At 37.8% G+C, this 16798-nt stretch overlaps 1 protein-coding gene across 1 annotated transcript; it reads right to left on the bottom strand.

The window, feature by feature from the left end:
* Positions 1-5289: 5289 nt before the first annotated feature.
* On the bottom strand, positions 5290-7685 carry LOC102630598 (1-aminocyclopropane-1-carboxylate oxidase homolog 1-like). Its single transcript, XM_025102778.2, has 3 exons — positions 7122-7685; positions 5938-6259; positions 5290-5855 (listed from the first exon to the last, which is right to left on the bottom strand). The coding sequence occupies exons 1-3, from the start codon at positions 7238-7240 to the stop codon at positions 5592-5594; spliced, it is 705 nt and encodes a 234-aa protein (XP_024958546.2). The 5' UTR covers positions 7241-7685; the 3' UTR covers positions 5290-5591.
* Positions 7686-16798: the final 9113 nt, after the last annotated feature.

Raw genomic sequence — 16798 nt, forward strand, 5'->3', positions numbered from 1 at the left:
TTTTTTATTAATGTAAAAAAAACATTATCATAAGAGGGTAATATTGTAAAAACAAGTAAAAAGAAACAAAAAATAATAGAAGAGATGTTAATAAACAAAAAATAACGACAGAGATGTTAATAACAAAAAATATAGAGACTAAACAAATTTTTATCTCTCAAACATACTCTCACCAAAAGAAGGTATTGATTCACTTTTAAAAATTTACCTATTTGAAAATGAGTAATGATATAGTAAAAAATTCTTGTACAAATTGATGTAACGTTAATTCATTAGTTGAATTAAATATTTCTTGGCACATATGATTTATTTTTATTATTTGATATTTTCATTCAACCAATGAATTAATGCCACATCAGTTTGTACAAGATAAGTTTATACAATAGTTTATGGTTGTATCATCACTCTTTGAAAATTGGTACTAACTTTAAATATAGAGACTAAACAAACTTTTATCCCTCAAACTTTTTTTGAAAACAACAGCTTTTTTTTCCTTCTTGCTTTATTAATAAACAAAATTGCGATAATTGAAAAATGGGGCTAAAAATGATTTTGAAGAAACTTGTAGCCCGGCTGCAACTTAAAATTTAGATAGATCCCACCCACATGATACGCAGACAGAAATTGATTTACTACTCTAAGCCTGTAGATCTCTAAGAACTTTTATTTTTCACTTTTTATAAAATAATTAATTGAGATGTTTTGAAATAAGTTAATTGTGAAACTTGAATCTTGTGTACGGCCTTTTATCAAAACTATTGAATATGAGAAGTCCGTCACATTGTTAATCACATTCAATTTTTTATTTGGTGTGAAAATCCGTCGATTCTTGTGGCTAAAATCTAGTTTCAATGGTAAAGAATGATCTTTTTAAAACTCAGGTTTTAAGATTGAATTTTAGTGGTTGCGTGAGTTCATAATTATTAAAAACACGAAACTAATGAACTTGTCTTCCGTTTTCAAGCTTGTTAGTTTTTGAGGATCGGTCTTCCCACATATGAAAGATGCTCCATCCAATTAGCATTTACTTTATGAGAAAATCCAGAAAAATCAAGAAGAAAATACAGTTTGTGCTGCTCTATAGAAGCACTCTCTCCTGGGTTCACGAGGAAGAATTTATTAGTCAATGTCAAGAATGATTTGATGGCCGTACGACTTGTCTAAAGCCCCTATCTTTGGGATTAATTTGATCTCTTTCTTTTATTTATCTGTCTTGTAATTTATTTTAAGTGGTTCATATAATTGCTTGCTTCTGTGCTTCGCTTTGGATTTTGGCTTTGCAACCACTTAATTTAAATTTCATGGGTAGACGGTACTACAGTGTAGCCGTGTAGGGGGCCAATTTTATTGCACCTACAAATATTTTCAAAATAATATATAAATATTTATCTCTATGGATTTGAACCAAACGGACTGCCTTTTAGCTAAAAATAAAAGATAACTTAAGAGTTACTTTTTTATATTATAAATTCATAATAATACGAGTGACTCTATTTGTACATACTAAAGTACTTTTTAAATTTATTTATTTATACCTACAATAAAAATTTAAAAATTAAATTTTTTACTCTACGCACCCACCAAAGTATAAAAAATACCTTGAAAACCGATTTCCCATGTTAATAATATTTTTTTAAATAAACCCATTACAATTATTTACAAACCCATTAATTAAGAACATGAAAATGAAATTCTATTTACGATTCATTGAACAAACTTGATTGGCGTGATTTGTCTGGCGGTATCAAGTTTTTATTTATTAATAAAAAATATTGATTCAAATATGAAATAAATATGACTCCAGACCCAAAAAACAAAGTTTCATTAAAGTATAGAAGTTAAAGAAATATTAAGAACAAATTACATTAAATTATAGAAGTTAAGAAAAATTACATTAAATTACTGTTAATATACATGTCGAATGACAAATATCATCGAATAGTATTCTAGCCCATAGCTGCGTAGAGTGAGCTTGAATCTCTCGTCAGATCTTAGCTTCTTTTGAAACGTCATGTGCATAACTCTGTTGACAAGGACAATGGTGCTCGTCTTCTTTGGATCAATTATTCTCATATTATGTGTCTCTCCCATGATGTTATGAATAAGGTTGTTAGTTCATGTTATCCTTAGCGATCTATAGTTAAAAAGTAGCATAAGTTGTAAGACTAACCGACTACACACAAAATAGAGCATCATAGGGAGGGAATACTAGCTTTATTGGTATGAAATTTTCTTTAATGAAGACAAAAAAAGAATCATTTACATGCTGTATAAGAGGGCATATAAGCTTCATTGATGTAAAAACCCATAAAATCTGATGTTAATAATGGAAAAAAAAAGTTCATTCGCATACCGTATTGATTGAAAATTTTCCTTGATAAAATTTTCAACTAAAAATAGAATTAAATTAGAAAAGCAAGTGAGATGAACTCTATGTATGTCATGGATTTCATTTCAATAACATGTAAGGAATAAATTTTTGTACATTATTGACATGAATTACCGAACGGAGCATGCCTAAACAATTTCAACACATAAAGCCCAGAAAACCCATGACCAACCTCATCAAATCCGACATAAATATCACTTGCATGAAAGTAATCTAACATGTATAGAATACTACTCCATCAAAAAATCCCTATTACCAACATAAAAAACGCACCCCAATGTGTGGAGACCGAAGCTGCAGAGCCCACTCTCATACTCTTACAATAAAATCCCTCAAATGAGCTCTGTAAATTGTAATCCTTAGCTTCTTGAGAAACGAGCGGCTTGTAGGTGAGGGATCAAGAAGTTTGGCAGGAATCGCCTCCAGCATAAGATATTTTCCTTCCAAATTGCTTCGATTTTTACTTTTAGAGAGCACATTTTGCAGAGGTGAAGCGATTTTTAAGAACTGATGATGTTACTTTCTTTTCCTTGTATACATACAACTTTATTTTTATTTTGAGTCATTTTATAATACCATGATTAAAATTACGACATTAATATTGTAATTAAAAATAAATTATATAAATAAAACATAAGACATGTAAATTTAATGTAAAAACTTATAATATTTAATGTAAAAACTTATAAATGAATATTATGTTGAAAAGTCAAAAGGCCACATGCATGGTGCTATTTGGTGGCCACCTAAAATTGACAATTTGGAAGCTGCATGCATAAGCCACAAAAATTGACATAATGTGCATGAAAATCCAATGTCGGCAATTCATTTGTCAATACTTGCATATAAAAATAGCAACAATTTTGGACCATAATTGCTGAAGATTAAGGCCACTCATACACTATAAATAGAGCTTCATTTCGAGAGAGTAAGGCATCCTCAAAGTGTTTTAGCTCTTAGGAAATTTGAGAGAGTGTTTCCTTGGGGGCTCAGTTGGGTTTTGCACTATTTGTAAAGATGTGAGAGACTATGTTTGTTTTGAGAAATTGTTTCCTTTAAGATTGTGCAAGACTACTGGGTGTATTTCAATATTTGGAAGATGAGGTTTCGTTACTCAAATTTATACTCTATTAATTGTTAGTAAAATAATTATTTATTCTTGCCTCCGCGAACGTAGGCTTTATTGTCAATCCACGTAAAATTCTTGTGTCCTTTATTTTTTGTGCATATTTCGTGCGTATTGATTCCGAATTTACCCATAAGTGATATCAAACCACAACAAATGATGCTTCCATAGCACAAGTGATATTGCAGCATAAAAAGAGGTATCAGAGCACAACACATTAAGTGTAAAACAAAAAATAAATTATGTAAATGTAACATAAGACTTGTAAATAGAAGGTAAAATAAGTAAATTAACATAAGAATGGAAAATTGACATATCATTCATAAATAAAACAAAAATTTATCAATATAACATAAAACTTGTAAATCAACAACATTAAGTATAAAATAAAATATAAATGATGTAAATGGAATATAAGACTTATAAATGAAAGATAAAATAAATAAATTAACGTAAAAGTGGTAAAATGACATATCATTTGTAAATACAACAAAAGTTTATTAACATAGAATAAAATTTGTAAATCAACATTAAGTGTAAAATAAAATATAAAACCTGTAAATAGAAAGTAAAACAAGCAAAATTAACATAGGATTGGTAAAATGATGTATTATTGATGAACAAAACATAAACTTACAGATATAACATAAAACTTGTAAATCAATATTTAGTGTAAAATAACATATAATTTATGTAATGAAATAGAAGACTTATAAATAAAATGTAAAGTAAGTAAATATTATAAGAATTATTAAAAAATAAAAACTTACAAATGTAAAATAAAAACTCATTATAATAATGATTACCTTATATATTTACTGTTTTTATTTCTAAATTGAATGATAATAATTTTGGATTTATGTAATATATGTGATGATACATGTAAGATTTATTAAGAATAAAACTTATTTTTAAAATCAAATTTTGAAAAACTTTTTTCTCATATTTCTCAAAATTATTTGTAAGATAAGTGATTTTGCATCCTTCTAAATCTCATCAACAACAACCCTAAATGATCTTTTAATATAAGTAAGAAACAAAGTTTGAAACTATATGAAATATGTATAAAATTAAAAATTAGATCCAATTTTATTGATATTTTATATATGTCTAGTAATATAAGAATTGTCTTATTATTTTGTTTTGGCTTAATTCACATCAAGAAAAATAATTTTGCTTGATTATCTTGTATAGTAAACAAATAATATGATAGCAAAAAAAATTATTAATGTCCTACCATGAATATAGAATTTATGGTTAAACCAATTTAACAAAACTTATTCCAATTGTTTTCAATACAATTTTTTATTTTCAATTGATGACTAATTTTTTTTTGCTTAGATAATTAAATAAATAAATTATTTTTAAATTAAAGTTTAATGTTAATTTACAAGTTTTATGTTATTTTTACAAGTGTTTGTTTTATTTGTAGTTTTAAAACACCAATTTACTAGTCTTATATTAATTTACTTATTTTACTTTTCATTTACTATGTTATATGTAATTTACAAAATTTATATTTACCACGACATTGATCCCATAATTTTAATCACGGTATCATAGAATTTTTTAAAATTTTTATTTATTTATTGTACAATATTTTTTTTTAACCCTTGGCTAGTTAAACTAAACGGTAAAATTTAACGGAATGGGTATACAGTGATAATTATTGAAACAATTGGGTGTACAGTAAATTTTGTTGAATCAAGTGGGGTGGGAAAATTAACTCCTTTTTTTTAATATATAAGCTGTCTTGTTTCGTTAAAACCCTTCGAAAATGATGACCAACAGGACTTTCTTGGACCACATAAGCTGTGTTGAATGAAGGATTGAGATTACAATGTAGCTCATGTTCAAAATAAGACTATGAAAAATGATCACAGCAATAGGAGATCAGCTAGCAGTTGATATTATTGAATATCACACAATCATGAACTAGAGTGCCCTGTAACAACATTATAGCAACCATTGACCCCATAATGAGCTTTATATATAACACTAATACGATTATGGATGGGAAGGCGCGCAACTAATTAAGCTGTAAGAGTAATTTAATCATCTTCCACTTCGAGCTGCCTACTTTGACAGCTTAAGATGTTGAAGCCCAGAGGTTCCATCAAGCCCTTTTGAATAAATGTATTTGACATAATCCTTTGCAGTGGTTTCCCTGTAAATTGGCGGGCTAATTTGTGATAGCAGCTGTTCTATTGGACCATACAATCTAGAATCATTCCCTTCCTCCAAATGTGTTCTAAAGAAACATGCCACTGAGATTCTTGGGCCGTTATTTTTTGCCAAAACTCTGTGGTAGACACTTTTGAACTTGTCATTTGATATCAGCTGTACTAAGACTAAAAATAGAAATTAAAGTTGAAGCGAATAGCATCCCAAATTAAGTTTAATGTTAACTAAATAGACTTGCCTGTGTCATATCTCCAACGTTAAGTATTAGAGATCCGGAAACAGGTTCAACATCAACCCAGTCATCCTCATGCAGGACTTGAAGGCCACCCATTTGATCTTGTAGAACTACAGTTAAGAAGCCACTATCAGTGTGCTTGCTGAGGCCTAAAGTCAACTCTGGTTCAGGACATGCTGGATAATAATGTCCTATCAAATAAAGTCTTTCTGCGCATCCTAGGTCTTTCAGGTGACTGGAATTGAGTCCAGGAGCTTCAGACATCAACTCAAATACTGTGAGCCCAAATTTCATCACTTCCTTTGAGTAGTCCATCATTACACTTCTGTAATTGAAATGATGTTAGTTTTCTTTTCCTGAGGATAAAATTTTGATTACCTTGTGAATAAATTATATGAACCATATGGGACAAAAGTTTTCCCTCTGTAAGGAAACTTTACGAGTATATAATTGGCGTGATCTAATAAAAGTTGCAAAATTATTGTTATAGTGTTAAAAAAACAAAATGGGTAGGATTGAAAATAAATATATGAACATTCATCTTGATTAAGACTCTTTTTAACAGAGCGGCTCTTCCTCTACGCAACTTAGACAGTTGTCTAGAGCCCCACCATATATGAAGGTCCCAAATTTCTCTCCAACATTATAATTATTAAATTTGTCAAAAGTAGTAAAAAAAATATGAATTGGAGTGAAAAATTAGTAATTGACGAAGTTTTTCAAAATTAAAATTGACAAAAATTTATTTAAGATCAACTGAGTCACAAGAAAAGTTAAATGATTTAACTATATTGAGAAAAATATATTAGTGAAATTAGAATGTAAAAATTTGATCAATAATTTTGCACCTAACAAAACTAGAAAAATTGATTTTAAATAAATAACTTTTTAGTAAAACTAATACATATATTTGACCTCAAATTTTTTAAAAGACCTAATTAAAACAATTCGCCTAAAACCCCAAAATTAATTGAGCCGCACCTGCTCTTTAATATTATAATGTTGCGACTTCAAAACTATATCTACTGTTAATTAAAAGTTAGATACCTTAACTTTTAAATCGTAGTTGTAATTAAATATTTGTCAAACACTATAGCAACTTTAACCTTAATTAGGCGGCACAAGCCGCACAACTACCGGACATGAATACTAAACTGACCATAAATGAAGGCGTATGTATTACATACCTACAAACAGCAGGCAGCTCTTCAGGATTTGGTGGGCGAGGAGCCATAACACAATACAAGAAATCTCTCCAATTAGCTGCCGGTGCTTGATAAAAATAAAAATTGGTATTATAGATCATCGATCTGGTTTCATCACGCGAATAGAACTCTTTCTTTACATCGGCATCAAGCTCGTGAAATTTACGCACCGCATTAATAATCTCCTCTAAAATGTTTAATGGGATTCCATGATTGACCACTTGAAAGAAACCTCACTTCTCACAAGCTTTCCGAACTTTGTCAATGATCTCACAGCGAGCACTTGCATCTCTATCAATGTCTTGAAAATCTATTATTGGAATAGTAAAATTTTGGCAATTACCTGAACCTGATTTGTGTTCAAGCTTGTTTTGCTCATGGATGAATATCCTTGGCACTTTTGCTGCTCCAGAATCTACAAGTCCTTTTACGCCGGTTTTTGAGTCATCAAAAGCCTCCAATTCACTTTTTCGGTCGTCATTGGAATCTTTTTCTGCATAATTTTGCTAACTGAGCTTGTGATCACTATTTTTGACTTTTTGTCTATTACGTTATGTGATTAAATAAAATGAGTTAAATTGAAAACGTATATGGCTTTTGTTAAATAAAAGAACAAAAATGACAGCCACCTTTTTGTCAGTAACTGAAGCAAGTTCACATGAGAGCGCCGACAGTCAAAACTCGCTGATGATGTTTTGTTTTTTGGGTCGTTTTGGACTCGATATAAATCTCGTGCTACACAATTTTTTTAATATTATTTTTTACCTAAAATTCCATTGAATTCTTTTTATTTCTAATGTAAACTTATTAGGAATTTTTACTAAACTCGCGGTTTACAAAATAGAAAAGAATTTTTAGTATTAATTAAATAAACACTTGTAACTATTGTCATCGAGTCCTTTTTCTAATGTGACACACGTTATAAATTTTGAGTTTGATATTATATGATATAAACTCGTTTGGGACTATTGTGCTATGGTAGTGGAGCAGCATGGTTGCCACATTCAAAAATATGTTCAGGCCTAGTGGGCTGTGGTAGCCAATCAGTTGCGCTACCACACAGCCACAGCACAACAGTACGTAAGCAAGAGGTGTATATATGTATATATATAGACATACTATATTATACATATTATTTCACCATCATTAATCAAATAATTTATAGCGGATATAAACTTTGCATACAAAGTAGATAAGTATAGCATCACTTGAATAGTTTTTATAAAGAGATTGTGGCAGGTGATACCATGTAACGTGTCTCGATGAAGACTTTCCTAAACGTCCTCAACAAAAAATTTCCAAAATATCAGATGATAGATAATAAATAATGTCAAATGTTAAGTAGACTTGCCCGTGTCATACCTCCAATGTTAAATATTAGAGCTCCAGTGTTCACATCAATCTGTTGATCCTCATGCAGAACTTAAAGGCCACCTAATTGGTCTCGTAGAACCAAAGTCAAGAATCCACTATCAGTATTCTTGGTAAACCCCAATGTCAAATCTGCTTCTGGGTATGCTAGTTAGTAATGGCACAACAAGTAAACCCCCAGCACAACCAACCAATTTCCTTCATATGGCTTGCGTCCAGCCGAGTGCGGCCGACATCAATCTGAAAACAGTGAGCCCCAATTTCATTACTTCGTTTGAGTAATCAAGCATTATATGTCTGCAATTTGATCAAGTACATTGTACATAAAATAATAATACAAGGAAACACAATAATAAGAGAAACACACACACACACACATTCAAACAAAATAATTTAACGTGGTTCACCCCCAATTGGGCTACATCCACGGATCTAGCAGAGTTATAAAGAATCCCTCCAATTAGCCGCCGGTGCTTGATACAACTCAAAATTGGAATTATAAGTCACTGATCTTGTTTCATCCCGCGAATAGAACTCTTGCTTAAGCTCATCGTCTTTCTCGTGAAGTCTACGTAGAGAATCAATCATTTCCTCCAGGACACTTGATGGAATCCCATCATTGATCACCTGAAAAGAAACCCCATTTCTGACAGGAATCTCGTACTTTGTCAATTACGTGGCAGCGAAGACTTTCGTCTTTATCAATGCCTTGAAAATCAATTACAAGAAAAACAGACTTGTAGAGGTCACTTGAATCTGACTTGTCACTGAGCTTGGGGAGCTCACGGATGAATATCCGGGGGATTCTATCAGCTGCAAAATCTACCATTCCCTTTACGCTGGTCTTAGAGTCATCAAAAGCCTTCAATTCACTTTTCCTGTCTTTTCTGGAATCGCTTTCTTTCTGAGTTTTGCCCGAGCTAGTGATTACTATTTACTTTGTCTCTCAATTAAGGGGGAAAAAAGGAAAGATAAATACAGGAAAAAGAACTTGAAAGCACCGACAGCCTTTTGTTATAAGTTTTGATGTATTCGCGGAGCTTTAAGCATAGGCAAAGAAAATGTTAAGAAGGTTCTATTGCAGTTGCCCAAGTCCTAAAAAGATATAACTGCTGATGTGCGGTGTCCTTTTATGATATAACTTGAATGCAAGAAAATCTCATAAAAAAAAATTTGCCTAAAACTCCTAATACTCCAAAACCAGCCCATACGGTCCTCAGTAGTTTTGCTAGTAGGATGAGCATTGTACCATATACGGGTGTGATAATATCATATGGCTACAAATAACTTGTTCTAACTGCTGCTGTGCGGTGTCCTTTTAAAATAGACAGCTTCATTTGTCTTCTCTTCAACCTTGAACTTTTATATCCTCAACGACTCTAGAGCTTTCTTGATCAACAGCTGAGTCATATGACATGCCATGCTACCAACTAATTCATACTATCCTGATGATGATGCAAGTTGGAGGATTACTCATTGAGGCAATAGGTCGAGCACTTAGTTCATTTTATCGAACACTTTATTTTGCCTAACACGTACTTCAATATGTGAATTAAAAACAAATATAACGACGTATATGTTTGGGGGATATACTTCGACGAGACCAGCCATGACGAGCAGACATCTGGTAGCAGGGTCTCGCGAGCAAGTATATACTGTAAGAATATGGTAGCAGGGGAGCAGGGGAGCAGGAGCAGGAATATTCTGCTCGTCCACGAATGCACCATCCGCGAGGCCGATCTTCTGTTAGAAGCATAAAGCCATTCCAGCTAAGGTTTGAGTCGAGGAGACCCGATCAACGACAGTTGGCGAGACGTGCTCTCCAACCCAAGAATCAAGGCATGAAGGCCATACAACCACCCACGATTACAGAAGTGGAACATCCACTTTCGAGAAGTGGGAGGATAACGGGCGCGAATGGAGGGATGGTCTGAATTCAGGAGAGGCCTATAAAAAGGTAGCCAACGAAGGTAAAAGGGTTAGAATTTTTGACATTATAACAAAGATAAAGAAAGCTCTAAAGAACTGAGACTAAACAAAAAGTCATAAGATTTGTGGCTAGCGTTCCCAGAACCTTCATTTCTGACTTGAGCGTCGGAGGGTTTACGCCGGGGAAACAACCGGCATACTTTGACCTGCTTCTGTGTACGCAGGAACTTCTGGAGGAGAAGCCTTACGAGGAGAGATCCTGATCATGGTGGAGTTGATCGAGCAGAGATCCTAGTCGTAGTAAAGAGGGCAACCAGAATCTCGCATCAACATTTTGGCGCCGTCTGTGGAGAGCTGATAAAAAAGCTTCTATTGACAGAGAGAGGAAAAGCAAAGCAAGAGAAGAAACAATGGATGTAGGAGGAAGTAGTGTACAAGGAGGTGATATGAGGCTTAACGAATCTATGACGTTGAGGGAGATAGCCATTGAAGCACGGGAAAAAGCCATGCAAGACCAAATGGAACGGATGGACAAGCAGATGGAGACCCTGACAACCATCCTATATGAATTGAGGAGTGAACGAAGGGGAACCCATGAGGAAAGGGTGAGAGGTGGCGGAGTGGCACTAGGGCACGATGGTAGGAGGAGAAGTCAGACCACTAGGAGATTTGGTGGTGAGAGAGGTAACTTATCTCTGCAGGGAGAAATTCATAGAGAAGAAGAGCAATCCCCAGGAAGACAAATTTTTGATGAGGATGACTGGGTGGCGAATGCATAGGAAACAGAGCTCAGACAACACCTACATGATGTAGAGCAAGAGCGGGATCAAGTTGCAGCATGTGACCCTGGTCGTGCGGTGCAACTGGAGGAGGAAGTGCGCAGACTGGCGCAGGTAATTGATGACATACAAGGAAGGAGCAAAGCACCTGGTTGGAGGATAATGCTGGATGGAGAATCCCCGCTCTCGGCAGTGATCATGAGGGCAGTCATTCCAAGGGATTTTCGCCTCCCAGACCTTAGATATTTGGGGTGAACTGATCCGTTGGTGCACATAGAGCGCTTCAACGACATAACTGGGGTGCAAGGATTGTCTCAATCCCAAAGATTCAGGGTGTTCCCACTATCTCTAGAGGGACGAGCACGCGAGTGGTACAGGAAACTTCCTTGGGGGAGTATTAAAACCTTTGAGCAGGTGTGCCAGGAATTTACAGAGCAGTTTCGTGGGGCAATGGCACCGGAAGATGATATAATGGAGCTGATGAACATGAAGCAGAGAGAGGAGGAAACCCTTCGGGAATTCATCAAAAGGTTCCACCGTGCTGTCCTCGACTTAGGAGCCTTCGACCATCTACATGCATTAAGGGGGTTGAAAGAATGAGTGAAGATAGGACGGCTGTGGTACAACTTGAGAAGCCCAGCTATTCAGACATATTCGGCTGCTTACGAGCAGGCTAAGAGAGATATAGAAATCGAGGAGGAAAAGGCAGCACGGATTAAGACAGACTAGCTAGAAGGGTTGAAGAGGAAAGAGAAGAGAGCCGTACCAGGAAATGGGTCGATCAAAAAGAGGGACCACCAGGCCTCAAGTAGCGGTACAGGAGGTCGGGTAACCGCTTATCAGCCTCATCAGAGGCCACCACAGTATCAACGCAGCAGGGCGCAACCTCCTCGCTCACCAACTAGGGAGCCTTGGAGAAGGCATGACTCGGTATATGGTCATCTTCATCCACACTCCCACGGTGGTAGAGGGAGCAGACTAGAAGCACTGCCATCACCTCCAGCTCAGAACGGGACAAATAGGGAAAGGGCAGTGCATATGATCGACCAGAACCAGGACTATGGGCGGTATACTTCCTTGAAGATGCTCCTGGACAAGGTGTACGAGGTCATAAAGGACCGGGGATTACTGTATCTTCTGGCCCCAATAACAAAGCTACCAGCAGGAGGGATAAGGGTTGCTATTGCAAGTTTCATGGCACTCATGGCCATACTACAACCGAATGCAGAGATCTCAAGACCCAGGTCGAAGATTTGGTGAGAAATCGACACCTGGACGAGTTTATAGATGAGACTTTTCCGATGGTGGCTTCAACATGTGAAAGGGAGCAGAGTGACAGAAACTTGAGGCACGAGCAGCCTATAGTAAGGGTGATTGCTGGGGGCCCAACATTGGCTGGAGATTCCAACAGATCGAGGAAGAATTATGCTAGATATGCCATGACTAGTAAAGAGGTATTCTTCAACACCCCAGCAGCCAAACGAGCAAGAGTCAGGCAAGTGCCGATCATGTGGACAAATGATGATGAAGAAAGGATTTTATAACCACACGAGGATGCCTTAGTCATCAAGGACACTACTACTAGCAAGAAGTTTGAGCGGATATTGGTCGACACAGGGAGCTCAGTTGATGTCTTGTTTAAGTCCACTCTAGAGGAGATGAGAATAGTAGACCTGAGGTTGGAGCACACCAACACCTCCTTGAAGGGATTTGGAGAAGGAAAGCTGGTCCCCATGGGTGTGGTCGAGCTGCTTATCACAATCGGAAGCACCCCGACAGAAAGGACTATGATACTGAATTTTATGGTGGTTGATGAAAAGGGTCCTTAGCAGATGATCTTAGGTCGGCCGTTTCTAAGGATGAGCAAAGCAGTACTATTCAACCATTATCTTGCTCTCAAGTACCGAGTGAATGGGGTAGTTGGAGTGGTACGAGGAGACCAGAGAATCGCACGAAGCTATTACCCCTCGGCAGCAAGAGAAGCAATGCAGATAACATCCCTTGATACCCGAGTGGAAGCTAAGAATGGCAGACAGGAACCTGTAGAGGAGCTGGAGACAGTAAGCCTAGGACAAGAGGATCCAGGAAAAACAATCCGAATTGGGTCGAGACTTAGAGAAGAGCAGAAGCAGGAGTTAATGCAATGCCTGCGAGCTCATACAGATGTGCTCGCTTAGACACATGAAGACATGCCAGGGATTGACCCTGAGGTCGCATGTCATAAGCTGGCAATAAAGAAAGGTGCTCGGGCAGTAAGGCAGAAAATGAGGTGCTTCAACCAGGAGAGGTATGAGGCTATAAATGACGAGGTGGAGAAGCTCTTGAAAGCAGGGTTCATTCGAGAAGTCAATTATCCTGAGTGGATATTGAATGTGGTGCTAGTAAAAAAGGCTAATGGCAAGTGGAGGATGTGTGTAGATTTCACGGATCTCAATAAGGCATGCCCGAAAGACATGGCCTGCTCAGCTTCATGGACACGTTTTCGGGAAATAACCAAATTCCCATGCACGGGCAGGATGAGGAGAGCACGACATTCATTACTAACCAGGGTTTGTTCTATTACAGGGTAATGCCCTTCGGTCTTAAAAATGCTGGGGCCACGTACCAGAGGCTGGTGAATAGAATTTTTAAGCCGTTGATTGGGAAAATAATGAAGGTGTACGTGGATGATATGATAATCAAGTCTAAAATCCCGAAGGAACATGTCGAGCACCTCGAGGAGGCATTCGGGCTTTTGAGGAAGTATAAGATGAAGCTCAACCCGGAAAAGTGTACTTTTGGGGTCGAGTCAGGGAAATTCCTTGGATTCATGGTGAGTCATAGAGGGATCGAGGTAAATCTCGAAAAGATCCAAGCGATCGTGCAAATGAGGTCTCCTCGCAACCTGAAGGAGATGCAAAGCCTTACGGGGAGATTGGCGGCGTTGAGCCGATTTATATCCAAGGTCACGGATAAGTGTCAGCCATTCTTTCAAGTGATAAAGAGAGGAAAGAAAACAGAATGGACCCTAAAATGCGAAGAAGCCTTCCAGAAGTTGAAGCAATACTTGCAGCAAGCACCTCTGCTGTCCACACTGAGGATGGGGACAAGTTATTTTTGTATTTGGCGGTATCAGGTCGTGCCACAAGTTCTGTTCTGGTGAGAGAGGAAGAAGGAGTTCAGTACTCGATATACTACACCAGCAAAGCCCTGCTCGATGTCGAGACCAGATACCCACCATTGGAGAAATGGGCACTCGCCCTTGTAGTTGCTGCTCGGAAGCTAAAGCCGTACTTTCAAGTATTCTCCATCTCGGTAATAACAAATCAGCTGTTGCGTCAAACCCTGCACAAGCCGGATGCTTCTGATCGGCTCGTGAAGTGGGCCATAGAGATGAGCGAGTTCGACATTAATTACAAACCCCGATCAGCGATAAAGGCTCAAGCAATGGCCGATTTCGTAGCAGAATTCGCAGAGTCCGAAGTATGTTTGGACCAGTAGAATATGGCTATAGACAGCAGTAAAGCTCGAGTATGGCAGATGTCTGTAGATGAGTCATCAAGGGAGCATGGATCAGGAGCATGGATTGTTTTGGAAGGCCCAGAGAGGGAGGAGATCTCTTATGCTGTAAAGTTAAAGTTCACAGCCATAAATAACCAGGCAGAATACGAAGCCCTGATACCAGGTTTGGAATTGGCTAAGGCAGTGAAAGCAGATAGGGTGAAGATCAGAACTGATTCCCAGCTGGTTGCAAATCATGTCAGTGAAAGATTTCAACCAAGAGAGGAGAAGATGGAGCAGTACCTGAAGAAAGTCAGGCAGATGATGGGGAAGTTCGAAGCGGTTGAGGTGATACAAATCCCCAGGGAGCAGAATAATCGAGCAGATATTTTGGCCAGGATGGCAGTGGTAGCAGATCCAAAAATGCCAAAGTCGATCCCTCTGGAGGTGAAGTCCAGCCCAAGCATCGAGTAAAATCTGGAGGTGCTGCAGATAGAACAAAAATGTTCGTGGATAGATCCGATAATTTCATACCTAAGAGACGGGGTATTACCACCAGATAAGTTGCGAGCTCGGAAGATTAGAGCCCAGGCTTCGAGATACACGATGATTGATGGGGTGCTATATTGGCGAGGGTATACGCTCCCGTTCCTTCGGTGTTTGGATGAGAACGACGCGGACTACGTACTGAGAGAAGTATATGAAGGAATTTACAGAAACTATTTTGGTGGGAGGTCCCTGGCCCACAAGGTCCTAAGGCAGGGATATTTCTGGCCAACAATACACCAGGATGCGCAGGAGAAGACCAGGAGCTGCGTGAGCTGCCAGAGTTTTACAAGTTTCTCCAACCAACCACCAGAGAAGCTCACCTCTATGGTCTCCCCTTGGCCATTTGCTCAATGGGGAATTGATCTGATCGGGCCGTTGCCAAGGGGACGAGGAGCAGCAACACATGCAATAGTAGCAATAGATTACTTCACAAAGTGGATTGAGGTAGAAGCCCTCAGCAGGATCACAGAGAAGAAGACAACAGACTTCGTATGGAGAAACCTGGTCTGTCGGTACGGGATCCCTTATGCATTGATAACAGATAATGGCAGACAGTTCGATAATCAAAGTTTCAGGGATTTCTGCCAGATTCTCGGGATAGAGTTGAAGTATTGCTCGCCTGCTCACCCTCAGTCTAACGGACAAGTAGAAGCAGCCAACAAGACGATCAAGAAGTTTTTGAAAACCAGGCTTGGAGCAAAAAATGGTGCTTGGGTTGATGAGCTATCAGGTGTACTATAGGCATATAGGACAACCCACAAAACAGCAACTAGGGAAACTCCGTTCGCCTTGGCCTTCGGACACGAAGTGGTCGTACCAGCCGAAATAGGAACGACCACGCACCGGACAGATCATTTCGATGAGCAAGAGAATAACGACCAGATGTGCTTGAATCTGGATCTACTAACCGAGAAGAGGGAGCAAACATCGAAGCGAACAACCCTCTACAACAGAGGGTTGCTCGGTACTACAACCAGAAGGTGAATGTACGGCAGTTCAAAGTTGGAGATTGGGTGCTAAGGAGAGTGAATCAGAACACCAAAGATTCGACTCAAGGAGTGCTTGGACCGAATTGGGAGGGGCCATATAGGGTCAAGCAGCTAGTTGGACTGAATTGGGAGGGGCCATATAGGGTCAAGCAGTTAGTTAGACCCGGAGCTTACAAGGTGGTTCGCACGGATGGACACGAGGTGAAACGCCCATGAAATGCAACACACCTCAGGAAGTATTTCCAGTAAGACTCGTTTATGTTTTAAAGTTATTTCTGTTCGTGCTCGTTGTTCTTTACTTTTTATGTCAAAGCAATCCCATGTAAGCCGAATTCAACAATAAATGAATCAATGAGGAATTTCAGTCAACTGTACTGTTAAAACGTTTCTAAGGCATACAAAGGCTCACCAAGTCTCAAAGCCTGTCTTATGGCGAGACCAGAAGCCAAGCGTGCCAGGATTTGCTCGACCAAGCGAAGGTGAGCAGACTCCCAAGCATTGAAAAATTTTCTAAGGCATGCAAAGGCTCACCAAGTCTCAAAGCCTGTCTTATGGCGAGACC

Source organism: Citrus sinensis, chromosome 1 (genome assembly GCF_022201045.2).
Source record: "Citrus sinensis cultivar Valencia sweet orange chromosome 1, DVS_A1.0, whole genome shotgun sequence".
Lineage (NCBI taxonomy): Eukaryota > Viridiplantae > Streptophyta > Magnoliopsida > Sapindales > Rutaceae > Citrus > Citrus sinensis.

Excerpts from the sequence above, each read along its gene's own strand:
- LOC102630598 (XM_025102778.2), bottom strand. The coding sequence starts at position 7,240 with ATGATCTATAATACCAATTTTTATTTTTATCAAGCACCGGCAGCTAAT. Across the intron at positions 6,260-7,121 it reads GAGCTGCCTGCTGTTTGTAG|AAGTGTAATGATGGACTACT; the intron begins GTATGTAATACA and ends TTTCAATTACAG. Across the intron at positions 5,856-5,937 it reads ACGTTGGAGATATGACACAG|CTGATATCAAATGACAAGTT; the intron begins GCAAGTCTATTT and ends GTCTTAGTACAG.